The sequence below is a fragment of the Camarhynchus parvulus genome, chromosome 5 (assembly GCF_901933205.1).
Source record: "Camarhynchus parvulus chromosome 5, STF_HiC, whole genome shotgun sequence".
Classification (NCBI taxonomy): domain Eukaryota; kingdom Metazoa; phylum Chordata; class Aves; order Passeriformes; family Thraupidae; genus Camarhynchus; species Camarhynchus parvulus.
This window is the reverse complement of record NC_044575.1, coordinates 32,416,474-32,435,169: the sequence shown is the minus strand read 5'-3', so window position 1 is coordinate 32,435,169 and position 18,696 is coordinate 32,416,474. Positions and strand designations below refer to the sequence as shown.

Genomic DNA, 18,696 nt, shown 5'->3' with positions numbered 1-18,696 from the left:
AGAGCTCAGCCCCCAACTGGCTACAAGCTCCTTTCAGGCAGTTGTAGAGGCCAATAGGGTCTTCTGAGCCTCTTTTTCTCCAGGCTAAAACCCCCCAGCTTCCTCACCCTGTCCTTATATAACTTACTCTCTAGACCCTTCACTAGCTCTGTTGTCTTTCTCTAGACATGCTCCAGAACTTCATTTGCAGTGAGGGCCCCAAAACCAAACACAGGACTTGAGGTGTGGCCTCACCAGTGCTGAGTACAGGGGGAAAATCACTGTCCAGGTCCTGTTTGCAACACTAATGCTGATACAGGCCAGGATGCCACTGGCCTTCTTGGCCACCTGTCCTTGAAGCACTCCTATAAATTTTTTTATTTTCCAATGAAATTTGATGTAGAAGTAAACAAGAAGTACCTTATGCTTAGTATTACACCTGGTTCCTGTCACGGTAAGTCTTACCTTTTTGCAGTGTTTCAGCATCAAAGACTTGCTCCTTGAAGAAAGCTCTGAAGGACAAAGGACTGGCACTGCAGTCTTCTGAAAGTTTGTCGACAGCTTGCTTAAACATAGCAGCTAAATCATGAAGAGGTCCTTCTAAATCAAGGTGAGAAGTAGATGAGGAAATCAAGCTCATGCGTACCGAGATTGATGCACAAGATGCAGAACTAGACTCCACAGATTCACAGTCAATTTGGAAGCCCTCTGACAACATCTTCATTGCAAAATGTTTTCTTTGGAGTGGATCATCAACTACTGCAACAACATGCCATTCAATGGCAGCATCTCTGGGTAGGTGAGATATTACAACCACAGCAAGCAACCCACATACTGCAGTTTCATCATGATACATCTCTGAATCTTCAGCCTAAAAGATAAGCAAAATATTGTCCATATTACAGAGTTGTAGAAATCAATGTTGCTCATATTCAGTTAAAATACTAAAAAAGTATATGCAGTACAGTTATTTCACGGAAATTGCTTTTCACCCTCAACTTTCCTTATTGAAAAGTCATCTTGAGCAATTATGAATTTAGCTGACAGTATGTCCTCATTTTTTCAATCTCAAACCATTACTATTCCTGTACCATTAAAAAAAACCAACTGATCATAATTTATTTAGCACTCATTCTGCAGTCAAGAGAAGTCTTTTTGCATATGGTGACTTTTGTTTGTAGCAAAGGTTTTGAAGAATAAAAAAATGTTAGGAACTACTAAAATTACAGAAATGAACAAGTAAATTACATAAGTTTTATTTTAAAAACTGGAGTATGAAAGATTCAGTTCAGATACAGCAAAAATATAGTTCAGATAGTTCTAAACAGCAGAATTACCTGACCAAACCCTCTTAGAAGATAGAATGTGGTTTTTAAATAGCAGAGCTCATTGAGAACGTATATTTAATTTGCTTTCACATCAACCCGCATGTCTAATTAGATAACTTGGTCAGCTACATCTGAGTAACTGAGTTCCTTTTCTTCTGATGGTTTTAAATAGCTTTCAAATACCTGAGCATCTGAAATTTTTGACCAGTGGATTACTTTTTTCCTTGCTTTTCCCTCAATTTTTATGAAGAGACAGTATATTAGCAATTTTTAATATTAGTGTCTTATACCATCTTCTGTACACAGATAAAAACTTTTTTATATACCAGTTTGCTTACATTCCAGTATATACTTTTAATATTGTCCATTGCCTGACCTCTGAAAGGAAAAATAATAACAAGGCAAACCTGTCATTTTGTCTGGAGTCGATAAGACCATATAACTCACAGTACCTTCAATTCACAAGCTCAATTTTCAACCACTTGCTCTCAACTTTGAGTGGAAGAAAAAATGACATGTTCCAGGCACTTTATTTCAAAATTCACTCACAAAGTTATTGACAAGAATTTTGCACAGAATATCTTTGATTCTTGACCCTTGTGAGTTGTTTACATGAAAAATTCACTTACTTCTATATTAACGATAGTGGAGTGCCAATTCTACCCCAAACATGTAGCAATTGCTTAGCATTTCTGGTTTTGATATGGTAACAGAAATAGGGACAATTTGTCTCAAATTGCAATCACTTCAGTCATAATAAAATCTCACAGAGCACTGTTTGCTTTCAGTACTTTCATTAGGCTGGCCAGGGCTGTTATTAAGGTAGCTACACATAAATGTTATATTAGCACTTAACAGGAGCACAGTATTCTCCTCTAGGAGATGAATTCTAACCTTGTCAATATAATTCTGCTCTGAGTGCTGTAAAACAGTTTGAAAAGATGAAATACTGGAGCTTTGCACCGAGGAAAAAAAAAAAGTCATGCTCATTCAGGCTTAAAGGCCATTTTGCTGGCCCAAGGTGCTGAGGTACTGGTTAGAAAAAAACAGTCTAAAGAAGATCTCTCAGGTCACATCAAGCACTAAGACAAACTTTTCTACTTCCCTGTACTTGTCTTAGGTTGTTAAATCAATTACTCGCTATTTCTGCTTGCCTTCAGCTGTCATTTAGAATATGAAGAACTACATGAAAATTAAGGCCAGAAGAAAGTACATTTCCAAATTTAACAAATGAGAATCATTCTGTGTGAAAAACTACTCACAGTGCACCTGTATGGTACCATAACACTCATAACCTTTAACTTTAGAGTTTGCACAAAGCATAAATGATAGAGTTACTGGGGACTAATAATCTTTCATCAGTGGCTACAGAATCATATAGAAATACTTTAAAGTGACCTCTTCTGAGTTATTTTCAAGAAATCACTGACATTTGTGTTATACTTGGATACTGCACTTATGATTTCCCTTTCAGAAATTTACAATTTTCTTAAAGAACTAAATACCTTTATAACTGAATATCTTGCCTATCTAGTAAATGAAGATGACTACATAAGGTCTGCTAAGAAATTATATGATGCTAAAACAGTATAAGTAAGTATTAAGAGTGAAAACAAAGATGAATTATTTTGTTGGCGAAATTGTTTTTACAATTGATTCTGCACTCTCATCAATGAGATTTATCACTTCTGGCAGACAGCTGTGGTACTTTGAATAAAAACTTGTTTTTAGAGTTCTTCCCCAAGGATACTGTTAGACTGTTCTATAAAGGAGCACATGTTTTGGGCTAGTCTTTGTTCTACAGCTTCAAGTCCTGATCAGAAAAAAATGAGGTAGAAGAGCATATAGCTTGGGTTATAATTTTTGAAAAAGAACTATCAAATAATTCTTGGAGAAGCTCTAAATTTTTTATTGAAAGAATTGAAATCTACTGGGGCAAACGCTGTTGAAAGCAGGGATTCCTTAAAAGTATGCATTACCCGAATTTTACAACTCTTTATGAATTTCATTTATCTGTAGGTGTAGTAGCCATCTAAAGATATTTGCCCTTTAACCCTTTTTTTCTAGTGATCAGTTTTCAAATTATTTTCATTTCATGGGAAAAGCGTGTTGAAGTTTCTAATTTCCACTTTTCCTTTCCACTGGATTTAATAATTTCAAGGAAAAAATACTACAAGGTAGCTCTGCACTAAGAGAAGTTTGAATGTCACAGGGTAAAATAAGGAGATCTAGAGGTTCAATGGCTGACTGCTGAGATTATATGGAGAAAGATTCTAATTATGTTCTATACTTTTACATGATCTGATTTAAAGAGGGCTGGAGAAAGACAGCAGGTAACATCTGTTCCACACGCAGGAGACACTCTCTGAAAATAAATGGTTCTACAATGACTGTTTTCAGGAATAAATGTAATCTGGATCATCTCAGAGACCACAATATGACAGAATTCCAATTCTGTCATGCTAGGAAATGGTAGATCCCAAAACCTTGGACAAAGATTTGATAAGACAAGTGATTTAGCTCCAACTGAATCTCACATTAGACTGTCCTCCAAACATGTTTCATAATGTCTCCCCTTTACCAACAGGATCATTTCTACTTAATTTATCAAAGATGTAAATGACTTAGATCCAGAAAATTTGAAAAAGGAAGCCAAAGGGCAGATTTTTCTAAATACATGCATTGTATCTATATCATTCCATATATGCATTGCATCTATATCATGCCATATCCAGAGAAGGACTACAAACATTTTTTAAGACGTTGCTTTACAAAACCCCCATAAACTCAACAAAGGACTTTTCCCACCCTGAAGAAAATACAAATACTCTTCTGGCGATACAATGCATCTTTCAATAACTCACTGGAGAAATCAAAGGTACAGAGTACATTTAAGGATGACTGAGAAAGTGACTCTTTTCTTCTATTGTAAACACTGAGAAAACTGCCATGCCAAGCTAAGTGACATGTTGGAAAGTCTTCTGGACTGGTTAATAAAGAATTACAGAAGCTGACAACAGTTAAGAAAACAAGTAAAGAAAGAAAACAATGTGGGTAACTTTATGCCTCTGTAAAAATCCATAATTCACCAACATCTTGAGTAAGATAAACAACTCTGTATATCTCAACTGAAAAAGGACATACTAGATCCAAAATATATTCAGAGGAGGACAAGTATGATCAAAAGCTCTGGAGGGTCTGATTGGAAATGTTCTGCAGCCTTCTTAATGAGAAGACAGAGGCTTATAAAGTCATACATGACATAAAAAGAGTGGATAGGGATAAGAACTGATTTTGCACACTTGTCTTTCTGTACTAAGACCTATGGACCATCAAATGACATTAGTAAGAGCATGGTTTCAAAATGAACAATGGTGGTGACACCTACAACTCCTTGATGGAGAATGCCCTGGTTGCAAGAACTTTACAGGGATTCAAGGGGAGCCTGAACAAGTTCCTAGAACACAGATTCAGTGGGCATTAAAAAGAGACATAATAAAATTCCTAGATTATTTTTAATTTATATGTTACTAATTTATATAAAGTTTATGTTTTATATAACAAAATTGATTTGATCAATTTAAATATTAATTAAAATAGTTTGAGGTTAGGAGAATATTACAGTAGATTTATGCTTTTACTGGTTTTACTATTCACTTCTGCTTAGGGCTGCTGTTTGGAGTCAAAATGCCAAGCAAAGTCTATGCCATGATGTTATTGTTACATTCTTAAATAAGCATTTAGGCTGATAATAGCAGCGTGTTTGGTAAAGAACTGGAATTTCTTGTTTGAACTCACACATTTTTCACAATTAATCCCTTCCAACATTTCCATGATTCTAAAGGAATTTTATGCTCATCTGTGATATTCCATACCAATTTTATAGATGAATTGTGAACACTGAGTCAAATAGATGAATGCAGGTAACAGATTTGAGAGCTTAAGCTTCTTCAGCAGAGGTACTAGCACCAGAATATTGGGCTGGAAGAAGTGGGAGTTCAATGTGGTTACTCCTTCTGAAGGAAGAAATGTGCCTCTTGTCCTTTTTCCAAAAGGAGAATCACATACAGAACTGTCATGCTACTTTTAGGAGGACATACATTTCTTCATTTCTGCCTTAACTGATAGAGACAGCACGGACACCTAAAACACAACAGTCCCAGACAGTGCCAAGCAGGAGGTTTGTCTGCTTTAGGCACCTGCCACAGGAACAGGGGTTTGGAGCTGCCTCACAGTGGAGCCACCCAGACAGACTGCTCTGTGTTAACCCCTCTAAAGCGGTTCTGTGATGGATGCTCAATCCAAATCTGCAAAAGTGTAAGGATGTTTTGGTAGAAATAGAAAGGGTCAAAAGTCTTGACTGAATACTTGCTGAAGGCCACAGTACTACAGTTATTAAGGAACATACAGTTCAGTAAAGTATCTAATAATGAGAAATGAGAATAAGAACTTTCTGGACTTTGTGCCTAAACTGAAGTGAAAAGGCAGCTTGGTAGAAACATTCCTTAGCTAACATTTTATCAATGTTTACTTCAGAAATAGCTCTTTCATATTCCAAAAAGCCAAGGTTGTCAGTGGGTTTTTAAACTTGTAATTAACCCTACATAAATAGAAAAGTGTTATCTGAACTGCTGCACGCATAATACTCTCCTGACCATTGCACTGATACAAGAAATTATCACACTGGTTCATAATATTACCAAATCTTTGCATTTTCTGTGACTCAGTTCTTGGTAAAGATTCACCCAATTTTCATTGTCCATATTCAGAGAGCCACAAAATACTCTCATGCTAATGAAGGCCTGATGCATTCACAATACTGCTACAAACCAAACCAGAATCCAATGGAATGAGAAGAGTTAAATGGAAAACACTTGGAAGTAACGGTTGTTAGGGTTGTTTAAAACAAAACACAAAGTTTTGTTTTAAAGGTACTAATCTTATAAATAGAATTCTTTTTTTTTTTGTAATACAAAAACTAATCCAAGGCAGAACTGTTAAAATTGCAATGAAAACAAAGGAATTATGAGTTAAAGACAAACGTATCTTCAGTCCATTATATAAGTATTTAACTGTTTTGCTTAATTAAACTGAAAAGGCACACACTTCGGCCTTTAACATTTATTATATAAATTTGTTTGACTATCCTCCCTTTGTTCCAAATGAGAAATATTCTTTCTGTTGTGTTAGTAAGGACTAAGGACTACCTATCTCTCAGCTGAATATGGAATCAGGCTATAAGAGGAAGAGATGAATGCATAATTGCTATCTCTACAAAGAAGTGACTTGGAGAACAAAAGGAAAGATACTGTGATGTTACTTTTAGAAGATGAGTTTATGAAAACCTTATATGGTATGCATTATTACACCATTACAGTGGCAAGATTAACATGCCTTTAAATAATACATTTAAAATTTCTTTTACACTGCTGGCATTAAACAGAGTGCATCAAACTCTTGAGATCCAGTTTAAGCTTTGCTAGAGTCTCTTACAACAATAGGTTTATGACTTTAAAAAGTAAAGATTCCACTAGGAAAACTGCATAAGAATAAAAATGTCAGTTCCTAAAGAAAGTGGGATAGAAGCAATTCTTTTCAACATCCTAGTTTGTCTAATAAATAGGCCACATGCATTCCTAGTATAACACATCTGAATTCAAATAATGAATACCACAGTGTTTTATAATAATAAAATTGCTAAGAATTTTCCTTTTGGAAAGCTTACAAAAATGAGAAAGTCAGATATTTAGAATTTCTTTCTGAAATAAAACACATTATTTGGTGTATATAAAAAAGACTATCACAAAACTGGCAGACTAAAAACGAAGTTTTATAAACTGAATATTTGTCATAGAATAAACACTGTAAATATAAAAAGAAACAAGTTCTTCAGAAATTTTAGTCCTCTCTACTCACTCCTCAACATGTTGGACAAAGCTGGAGGCAGTTCAGTAACCATTGTGTCATGTAGAAATTATTTTGTACAATGTCAGATGGGAAACTGAACCTGTACTTACTTTGGTTGTTACTGAGCCATGGAAAATTTAGAGCTAACCAAGTGGATCTTTAATTTTTGTAGCAGCATCTGATAGCACATTTTTGAGAGTAATTTCTTTTTTGTGCAGCCTTTAGCTATCTTTAGAAAACAGAAACATGAAAAAGGAAAAACAGATACAGGGGAACAAATATGAGTATAGAAATTTAGAGGTAGTACTATTTCTCAGGGTGCTTTGAATCAATTTTTGTAATTTAAATGGATTTCTAATCAATTTATTCTTTTGATATAATGATTATAATTATGCCTGCACATATTAGAGAAAAATACAAATTAAAATTTCAGCTTAATAATTTTGAGAAAAACCCCTGCATGTAGCTATAGCAATGATGCAAAATTAATTATTAGATATGAAATAGTCAGCAATTAACATGCCAAGAATAAGAGCTTAACTTTTCTCAGAGATGCATTTTACAGGACGATGAAATGACCATATCCCAAGTTATTTTAGTGGGAGTAAAGAAAATTTGAAATTTCTACAATATATTGATGGCTATTATTAGGAATAGACAAGGTGATGGGCTAAAATTTTATGGTAGTCAACCAAGTATGTCAGAACACACTACCAGAAAAATTAAGTAACAACACTCTGAGGGCCCAAATCCCATACAGTAAATTTGATTTATAAGTTGAGACAGCTTTCTGGTGCATAACGGATATATTGAAACCGCTCCAGAATCAAAAATTTCATGATGAATGGTCTCTGAATAGTGCCACTGGAAGAATAGGTAAGCATTACATAAAAAAGCAAAGCAAATATAGAACTCATGAAAATAGAGAGTTCATAAGAAACCAGTTCAATAACTTTACATGATCTATAGCTTATATTGCTCAAACAGAATAATTTAACAACTTGCTATTCTATCTTTTACCATGATTGTCAACGGAGGCCAAGAAGTGGTACAAATTTTCATCATTTCTGTGTGATAGAAAAAAGGGTTCTATTGAAATTTAAGACATAACCTTACAAGCTCTCTTTTGATTATATTTAGTACAGAAGGATATCATTTGCTTGTTAATTTTGTTTCTCTTTTCTATTGTTGGATCACTGTGTTTTTATCCTTTTATTTCAAAAACTGAGAAGCTCTGATAGGATCAAAACAAGAGCAATCAGTATCACATTTTTATGAAGACATAATCAGCTTTGAACAAGTGTCTAGAAGAAATAAACACTTGAAAGCCTGAAAAACATACACAGAGTCTGCAATAACTAGGCTAACACCTCTGTTTTCTGGACTTATCAGCCTGGAACTTTTCTTGCAAAGGAAGCTCAAATAATTTCTTGTTAGAATAAATTGAAAGAAAAACAGAAAATGTAAACTGGCCTGCTGAAAGACAGACACAGGCTTCTGCACTTCTGCAAGCACAGTAATGGAGAAGCATCTCCTACTGAAAGACTGAGACTTCCATTTTTGCATCATTCCTCAGGTAAGTATCACAATCTTGGTCTAACCCATTATCTAAAAGCACAGTCTCATCAGCCCCAAGACATCAAGTTTTCAACCACTCAATGAATTTTATACATTTCAATCTCTCTTCAAAATACAGTTTATATTTGTATGTGACAATCATGCCACAACCAGAGTAAAAGAAAGATTTTAAAATTTATAATCAGCTAGGGTAAGCATGTGATATATCAAATGGAAAATATACAGTACAATTTCCCCAGCATTTATAGATAGTTATAGATATTAGTTATAGCACTGATTATTCAGATAAAAGCATGTTCAAAGTACTGCAGTGGAAGTGTCTGGACTGAGAAACTGAGAAGTACAGGACTGCCAGCAGAGCTGCCAAAGGGGCAAAATACCTGAAAGGCAGAATTAGACAATAATTATTAATTTTAAAAATGGACATGACTCTGATTTTCCCTCTTAATTACACCCGCTGATGTGTCATGAGGCAGATAAAGTCTTACATTTTGTTTATTATAGCTGATTTAGGGAGTGGGGGTTCAATTTTTTAATTTTTATTTTATTTTAGAGAACTGCTTATGGTTTCAGCAGAACTCTGATACAAGTGCTCTGATACAATATGAATACCTATATCTTTTTCCCCTAATTCAAAGGAGTCAAGAAAGGATTTTCACCTTTTTAAAGTCCATAAAAGCCTTTGTTTGTTTGCCCTACTCTGCAGAAGTAGTCATGCTACCATGTGTACTTATCAACCTGACAAACCCTCTTCCTACTGCATGTGAAGCTCAGCCTTTTCATTCTCACCCTGTGGCATGAAGTATTTGGAACTCCTAAGGTCTGATATATTTTAGTGCAAGTATACTCACAGAGTTCAAAATGGGAATTTCTGGGTGAAATGTAATGGTCTGTGATATACAGGTCAGAATAAATAATCTAATGGTGCCTTCTGGCTGTACAAGCCACTCAAGCTATGAAATCAGTTTTACCCAATACTTCTGCTCAGCCTTTCTACCAGCACTGAAGTGCCAGAGCCCTAAAATCCCACACTGAGAAGGCAACCATCTTAGTCATTATGGCCTTTAACATCCCTTGCTGATAGCTTTAAATTTTTAAACAGTCCTACCTGTCGAGCTTCCTTTTATGTGTTCTCATAGTTACAGATATAATTTTGGAAGCAAAATATCTAAACACCAAGCGCAATAAAAATGAAATGGGTTAAAGCTTATTAGCAGTAGGGAGCAGATGTAGCAGAATTCTGCCAGTTCCCGTACATTTCCTCCCCAGCAGGGATTTTCTGTCAAGCTGTGAGTTAGTTCTATACACTAATCCAGGCTGCTGTTGCTGCAATTGTACCTTCCTATACTTTGCTATTGTACTAAAAATTCACTTTGATTTTTGATTTCTTCCTTCTTAATAATAATATTTAAAGCAGTTCCTGCAGAGCTAAATGTAAATTCAAGCACCGCATGCTAGATGCTCAAAAGGGCATGAAAATGTAAAATTGATAAGAAAATAATTACATACTGAAAAGCTGTTTTATTTGCTTAAAAAATAGTAACTTTCCCTCAATGAACTAAAGATTTCTGAGCCAAGACATAACCAGTTAATGACTGAAGTTAAGATCCTTGAAATACCTCTCAAACATACATCATTCAATATATCAGTTACAATGTGGAAAAAAAAAAGATAAGTATTTAAGGAACAAAGTCATAAATTGATAGTAATACAAACTGAAAGCAAATGAAGTCTGCCACATGAAACATGATCACAGACTGTCACTCTGAGGGTTTTTAGTCTTCATGTGTAGTGTCAAAAATAAGCACTTAGGAAAAAGAGTTGAACTGAAGTAAGGATGTTCAAGATGGAAAGATTTCAGTTGAAAATCATCTGTGAGTGTGTACCCAAATGGGACAGAAAATGAGCAAAGTTAATGGTCAAAATCTACTTTGTAGGCATTATGGATAACAGATTTAGTGATAGTATTTGAATTTTGGATATTTAGTGCAAAGAGCTTTTCTTTGAAAGTCTGCTTCCTTCTGAACTTAGACAATGAGCTCTGGAACCAATTTTCAAATGAAATATCTGCTTTCAACTCCATTGTTCTAATTACGTCATCTGTTCATCTGTACACGTACAGGACCACTAGCTACTCTTGTCAAACCTATAACTAAATATTGTAGAATGCAAGGAAGAAAATTTTGATACTGCAGGAGGCAGAAGAAAAACAATTTGAAAACTCTGCTGGTACTACTAAACTTCCACCAACTGTCAGGCTCTCCCTCATTGCAGTAGCCACCTTGATTAGTAAGATGATATAAAGATATCATAAAAATAATTTAATAAAAATCACAGAATGGGTTGAGTTGGGACCTTGAAGATTATCTAGTTCCATACACCCTGCCATGGGCAGGGACACCTTCCACTAGACCAGTTTGCTCAGCCAGGCCTTGAAGGGACCTCTAGGGAAAGAGCATCCACAATTTCCATGGGGAGCCTTTGCCAGCCCCTCACCAACATCACAGAAAAAAATTCTTTACTAATATCTAATCTCAACCCACTCTCTTCCAATGAGAAGCCACTTCCTCTTGCCCTGTCCCTACATGCTCATATAAGCAGTCTTGCCCCATCTTTCCTGTAAGTTCTTTCAAGGTACTGGAAGGCTACAGTCACCCTGAAGCCCTCTCTTTTCCAAGCTTGCTTCAACAGCAAATCCATATCCTTCCTATGCTGAGGACTCCAGAGCTGGATGCAGTCCTCATGGTAGGGTCTCACCAGAGCAGAGGAGAGGAGCAGAATCGTCTCCTTCAACCTGCTGCCCATACTTCTTCTGATGCAGCTTAGGATATGATTGGCTTTCTGGCAAGCAATTTTATTTTGAATGTGATGTTTTATAGTACACAAATTTTTACTGGAAAACACATTTTTCATTCCATCTTATGTATATGAATATTTTTGAGGCAAATATTGTTTTCAACAGACTAGTCAGTTACTTTCATTTTTTAATATGGTATGACTGCAAAACAAGGTTGGATAAATGGCATAGCATATGACTATTAGGGCTTCACGTGTCTTTTATTTTAACTCAAGCCATTTACATTGACCAATAATGTCCTTCGTACAGTTTGGAACTTGGATTTTGCAGGACCAGTTTTCTCCCAGTTCAGTTTTACAGAAGTCAAACTCAGATGATTGCAATTCAGGTGATTCCTTAAAATCCACTATAGTGGGCTGCCCAAAAAGTTAGGAAAAAACCTCACCCCTGCTCCAGTTTTTACTGTCAAGCATGAATCTATATGATATATAAAACCATATAATACTTTGGTGTCTCAACTACATCCCCTCCAAGCTCTGCCAAACCCCAACCTTCTTGCTGGGTAAAGTAGGAGAAAGAGAAAGTCTTAATGCTGTGCAGACACTGTCCAGCAACAGCCAATATTGATCTGCTATTAACACAGTATTAGCCACAAATCCACTATAGGGGCTGCTGTAAAGAAAATTAACTCCACCCCAGCCAGACTCACCGTGAGAGAAAGTTCACAATAACCTAAGTTCTGAGGCAAGTTTTAGTTAATGTGTAGCCATTCTCAGCAGTCACTGCAATGAGCTACATGGAAAGCAAATTTGTTCTTCTGAACATGAAGATGCATCTTGCAGATTACTACTGAAATATATAATGGGATCTTAAATCACACTTCTGAAAGCAGGTGACTCCATGAACAGAAAATTAGAATGGAAGGTTTTCAGTAAATGGCCTTTAAGTGACATGTATTAATATATATCCTTGTTACAAGTTGTTATACTAAGAAAAAATACAAATATATATTCATGGATATGCGTGTAATGTGTCTATATATACACACACATATATAATGTCTATATGCATGTATTCATATAAAGAAGGGAGGGAGAAAAATCTGTAGATGTGTATGTCTCCTCCATGTAGCTCTGCAGAACATGCACAGACTGTGAGACTATGCAATACAGAGTTGCTATCTGCAACTCCACACAAACACTCATTTGACAAATTACAATGATCCTTTACCAAAATCACCATCTTAATTAAAAATGGTTGACAATTAGTATTTTCTTCAGCTAACAGTTACATTATCCTCTTTCAGACTTTCTTCTTTGTTTAGATATATATATATATCTATATATGCAAAAGCAATTATTTTGGTCACCTACAGAAGATGGCCAGGGTGTTTCCATGAAGGTGCTTATAAGTGAGATGCATAAAGACCTGCGTAATATTGACACTGAATAATGTCTAAGATAAAATCAAAGTTATATTTCCAGTGTTACCACTGGTGTTTATGGTGTTACTTCCAAAGGACTGATGAGAACTAAACAGGTATCATATCAGCTGGATGCATTTTTATTTTTCATCAGTGAAGCTGAATAAAAACAGGGAGGAAGCTGAAAGTGATTATTCACTGCTAATAGCAGGCATGTAACTGGACATTGACCAGGGAGCACTGCTCCTTTTTGCTATGCAAAAATTTAAAGAGGTTTCAAAATAAGATAGGTCACTTTCACACTGTCTTATGTGCTTTTTTGAAAGTGGAGTACAGGAAAGCATAAATAATTTTTGGGTTATTTGGCCTTTATGAATAAGAAAATTAATATATTTTACTAATTTTGAAGACCATGTGATATCCTTCAGAGAAGAGGAGGAAGAAGAGGAAATGAAATTATTATTATGACCAGTGCACAGAACCAGAGATGAGGCTAATCAAGTACTGAAATTTAGTAGGATCCCTTGGACCATACTATAAAATAGTAAAGATTGATGAGACAAATTAAAGTATCCTCCCTGGAAAAGACCAAGATCTAGAGTAGCTTCTTAGTATTAAGTATCAAACTACTTGTTGGAAGCAGTAAATTGGAAGGGATCTTTGTGGTCTGAAAGAGATTAACCTGCTACAGTTTCAGGAAGGATGAGTAGTTAACAAGACTGTTTATGTAGGTTGAGGTGGTAATATGGCTCTTCTTTCAGTCCTGATCAACAGGATTATCTCATCCAAAGGAGAACAAAAAATCTTTGAAGGTGATGAAATTCTGAAATTCTATCCTTTATTGTAGGAATTTAAAGGGTCCTACATGCAATTTGGACTACAGTTTTATAGGGAAATTTCCTGCATGAAAGTTGGACCATGATCACTTTTAGACCAAAATGGCATTTTTCCCTCTATAATGAGGACAGTGACAACAGGTACTTGCTTCAGGGATGTAATTCTGTTAATGGCTTTCACAGTCATCACACATCAGACTTTTGACCAGAGGTTCTGGCCTAAGCAAACAGTGGATGCATACATGCACTCTTGCACTCTTAGCACAGAAGTGACAGGCTCAAAACAGAACTAGTGTTTTCAGCAAAGGAGATGAAGAATCCCTCAAAACCAGTCTTATAAGGGAACTGCTGCAGGGGAAGATCAGTCAGCCTGCATGAACCAGGCTGTTTACCACCCTGAATAACCTGACATGCATTTCTTCACTCTGTCTACCTGAAAAACAACATTCAAATGCATGGATATATTACCTGTAAATGGCAAATAAGATAGTGTAAATCAGTTAATGGAAATCACAGAATTGTGCTTACTTATACCAGTTCAGGATTTGATGGTATCTGTAGATCTCTCCACAAATGATCACAAAAGAAATGCTCTCCTTTCTTATTTTCTATTGTTCATATTTTTGTTTATATTCTACAAGTTAAATTCATGCATACTCCTTAGACTATTATGCAATCATATGATTTTTATACACATACATTCCCTTTCTAAAAAATGGCTTTAGTTAAAGTCATGTTCTTTTAGTTGACTATACTAATTTTAAACATTTTAAAGGCTCTGCTAATGTTACAAATAGAGTATTATAATCTTCTAAGAAAAAGTTCAAGTGGCAAACCTTTCACCTCCTATTGTTGCCCAGTGTCAAATGGCAGACTATTTCCAAGGACCTCTGGATTTCCACTATCTGCATTTGATCTGTGTTAAATATTCTCATTACAGTTGCTTCAAATGAATAGAAAAGCTTTGCCTAATCTGAACACAGGGGAAATGAAATACACTAGGCACGAGATGAAAGACACACTAGCACTGTGCAGTTTAATGCACTGTGTGTTCTGAACGTGGGCCATAAAAGAAGCCTGGGTTTATATATCAAAATGTAGAAAATTCAAAATAGCATCTAGTTGCAAAATAGATGTTATGAAGCTGATGGGACAAAAAAGGGGAAACAGTAACATGCATATTCTTCCTACTGAATTTTTGATAGCTATAGGTACTGGCTGTTAGCAACGGTTTTCAAAAATATTTCTTTTTCTTCTGGTGATATTACACATCATATTAGTTAATCTATGTGAGGCTTTACTGCAATGTAAATGTAGCAGTGATCTAATCTGTCATTTAACCTTTATAATACTTGTTTACTTCTACTACTCATATTTTGACTATTTTGTTCAAGAAACTAGTAAAAGGAGACCAATTAAGTTAATATTACTTATAGTATTATCTATAGGACACAGAATTTACAACAATTTTTGGAAATCTAACAATTGCATTAAATTAAGATATTAACCAATATATATAATAGGTCAGACAAAAAAGTGTACCTGAATATTACTGGCTTAGAAACATCTGTTCATAATGGTGAAAAAATATGTATTTTCTCACAGAAATCTGTGAAAGTTTTTCATATTCCATTTTAAGTTTTAAAGTCATTTTCACTATGGGCAAAATAGGATCTTAAACCTTTGTCCAATCCTTTGCAGCAAGAAAAATCTTCAACTTCCACTATTTGAGCATAAGCTACTTCTCTTGTGCTTAGGATAAAGTGTTAGAGAATGCATGAATTTTATTTAAATTCATGACAGTCTGTATACTTCAAATAGCACAGGAATTTCTGAACAATGCACAGACTGCTGTTACAGATGCATGATGCCATTCTAAATGACTGCCATGAAAACACACTAATTAATCCAGGAAACAACTGCACGTAGCTAGACAGATTCTTGTTCAAGATTTAACTTGTTTATAACTTGGGACCTGTACATTATTTGTAAGGCAAAGTGAAAAGGCACAGGAGAGCACCAATGACATTTGCAGGAGTGTCAAAGAAGATATGATGCAGGGGCTCCCTGGAAGGGGCCCAGTGCCCTCGATAACTGCTCTTAGATAGATGTCTTTAAAAAATCCTAGTTTGGGTGTACTTACATCTTTTGAAATCTAAACAGTTTTTAATTCTGGTCCAAAAGGTTTTAATTTAGATTTTAAAATTTGGCATCAAGTTACTCGAGTGCTGAAGTAAGTGTGGAACCCATTCACAATATATATCAGATAAAACACTGTGAATCTTTTTTCCATCGCTTCTGCATTACACACTATTAAGACACACACTGTCAACAATCTGACTGGCATTCCTGACAGAATGAAAGTCAACTGCAGCACTCTTTGCTGGATTTGAAACAATCATGGGATCACAGCCACTCATCCTGAATTCTCACCATAAAAAAAAAGAAAGCTTCTGTCAGAAGAAGATGGGCTGGTGAACTTTTAAAGTTTGCAGAATGTTTGCTTGGAAAATTATTGGTGGGAGAGTACCAGACAACTAATATCCAAATGGAAGTGGTGTTATAAAAGTAAAATGATATATTTTTTATGTCACAGGAAGTATTTCACTAAGTAGATTTTTCATTACTGAGGATGGAAAAAACATTGGCAGCTGCCTATTACAACAACTAGAGGGGAACTGATCTATAATATCAGATTTTAAGAAAAACATACAAGGACCTTAGTGCTATTAATACATCTTGCTATTACATTAAATATCATCTTTCTGTGCAACTCAGTCTTCTAATCTTAACAAAATATATTGTTTTCACTGTCTCAAAATCTCCCTTCACCAATGTTTTGGGTTCACTTACAAACACAACCAATTCGAAACTTTCTGTTGATAACAAAACATTGAGTACTAAATACACTAAAGTATTTCCCTATAATTTTTTCTTTTTATAACGAAGAAATCAGAGAGAGATTTTCAGAGAGTACTGGAAAATCTGCCTCCAAGTTTTGTATATATTTCATCCAACCAAAATAACTGAAACTAATCTTTAGCATTCAGACATTTTATAATCAAATTTATTTCAAAAGCAGCAAACGGCCTCAAAATTTTTCAGCTAGAAAGTTAATGTGCTCTTATCTCACAGAAAGAATTAATTCACAGTATTTTCCATGGAATATACAACTAAAAAACAACAGTCTAAATGAGTATTTACTACACAGTTTATCAGGATTTATATATTTTATTAATCTAGCTATACCAAGTTTTGTCAGGGATTAGTGAGATGTAAAAAAAAGAAAACACAGCAGTTGAGCAAGATGGAATGCCTGAAATCTTGAGACAGCACAGCATGTTTCTTCTTTGTATTGGTGAAGATAACAAAAGGAAGCAAAAAACAAGCATTCAGAGGTAGAAAAAAAAATGTAATCATGATCATGCCACTGCAGTTAGCCTAGGGGAATCTGTTGTATAGGCAGCAGTACAATGCACCACTTGAAACAGTCTAACAAAATAGTACAGGGATGTCTCTGCATAGAAATCCCATGGGTAGGGGAAGGAGAAGTTAGGGTGTAGACTCAGCTCCCAGCTAAATATATTGGGAGTACTGTCTAAATGGTACAACTCAAGCCCGACTGAATAAAGTGCATTCACAAAGTAAATTAATAAAATTTTGCAGACACAGTCACTGTTATATCATTATACAATAATTATTTGGAATATTTCCATCTATCAATAATGCCATCTGTCCCACCCAATACAAATGGACTACAACCCATCTGGCTTACTTTTTTCTATTGATTACTCTGCTGAATGAGTTAGCAAAACCGCTTATAAAATCATCATATTACATGACACTGTCATTAAAAGATGTGAAGTAAAGAAAAACACAAGATGAGACTTAATTGGAAAACTGTCAGTCCTTCTTCCAGAAAGTTTTAGCAATGCTATAAGCTTCTTTCTTTTTTTTTTTTTTTTGGCCACTTAAAAAAAGCACCAAGAAGACACAAAGCCCCAAAACCTCCTAAATGCTAACAACTGGATTAGACTGAAATTGTTCTAGCACACAACTGCTATTGGGTATGCTAGAGAAGGTCCCTCAATTTATCTCCTCAAGAGTCAGAATGTCCCTAAGTATGCCTAGCAATCACAAAGAAACTGTGGAAGGAATGTAACTTAAAAATAGAGTGGAAGAAAGATAATGATGGCTGACACTTGTATTTGTTAATTCCAATAAGTCTTCCTATGTATTGGGTTTGATTATTCATTTGCCTAATTGTCTTTATGCTATTTTTGCAGCCTCTGTTTTCTTTTTTTAAATTTTAACCACTGCTTCCCTTAACTATATTTTAGTTTCTCCAGCAATAAAAGTGCAATTTTATGCACCTATGGAATTAAGTGCTAACTTCATCTTCTTCACTCTAGATCTCAATTTTTACAATACCTTTTAAGTTTTAAAAAAGGAAATCTCTCTTGCTTACATTCAAAATGTCAATCCAAAGATCTTTAGCTCAGTGATTTAGGTGATGTTCTTTTGAGTGAACCCATGGTGGGGCTGCTTTCTTATCCTTTCCTCCCCACTATTTTTTCTTTTCTACTACTACCTTAGATCCCTGCACCAAATTTGTTTCCTCTGTCACCCTGAATGGCTTTTCCAATGACACTGCGACCCAAAGGGACATATGAAGGAAAAAGAGGAACAGGGCCTGGTTTCCAGCTCTAAGGACACAACCCTTGATGCCTGTGGGTAACTGGAGCTCAGGGAGGCTCAGGGGGTTATACTGTAGGGTTGAGGCTGCAGGAATGATGCTGGGAGCACAGATACTGAGCTGCCATAAGGAGTGAGAGAAATCGGGATGAC

The 18,696-nt window shown here is 35.4% G+C and overlaps 1 protein-coding gene across 1 annotated transcript in view; it reads right to left on the bottom strand.

Annotated features, from left to right (window-relative positions):
* Positions 1–18,696, bottom strand: part of DPH6 (diphthamine biosynthesis 6) — a 183,825-nt gene that overhangs the window by 36,961 nt on the left and 128,168 nt on the right. Inside the window, exon 14 of the mRNA XM_030948760.1 lies at positions 445–850. Coding sequence (XP_030804620.1) covers positions 445–850 — 406 coding nt within the window. The remainder of the gene's footprint in view (positions 1–444; positions 851–18,696) is intronic.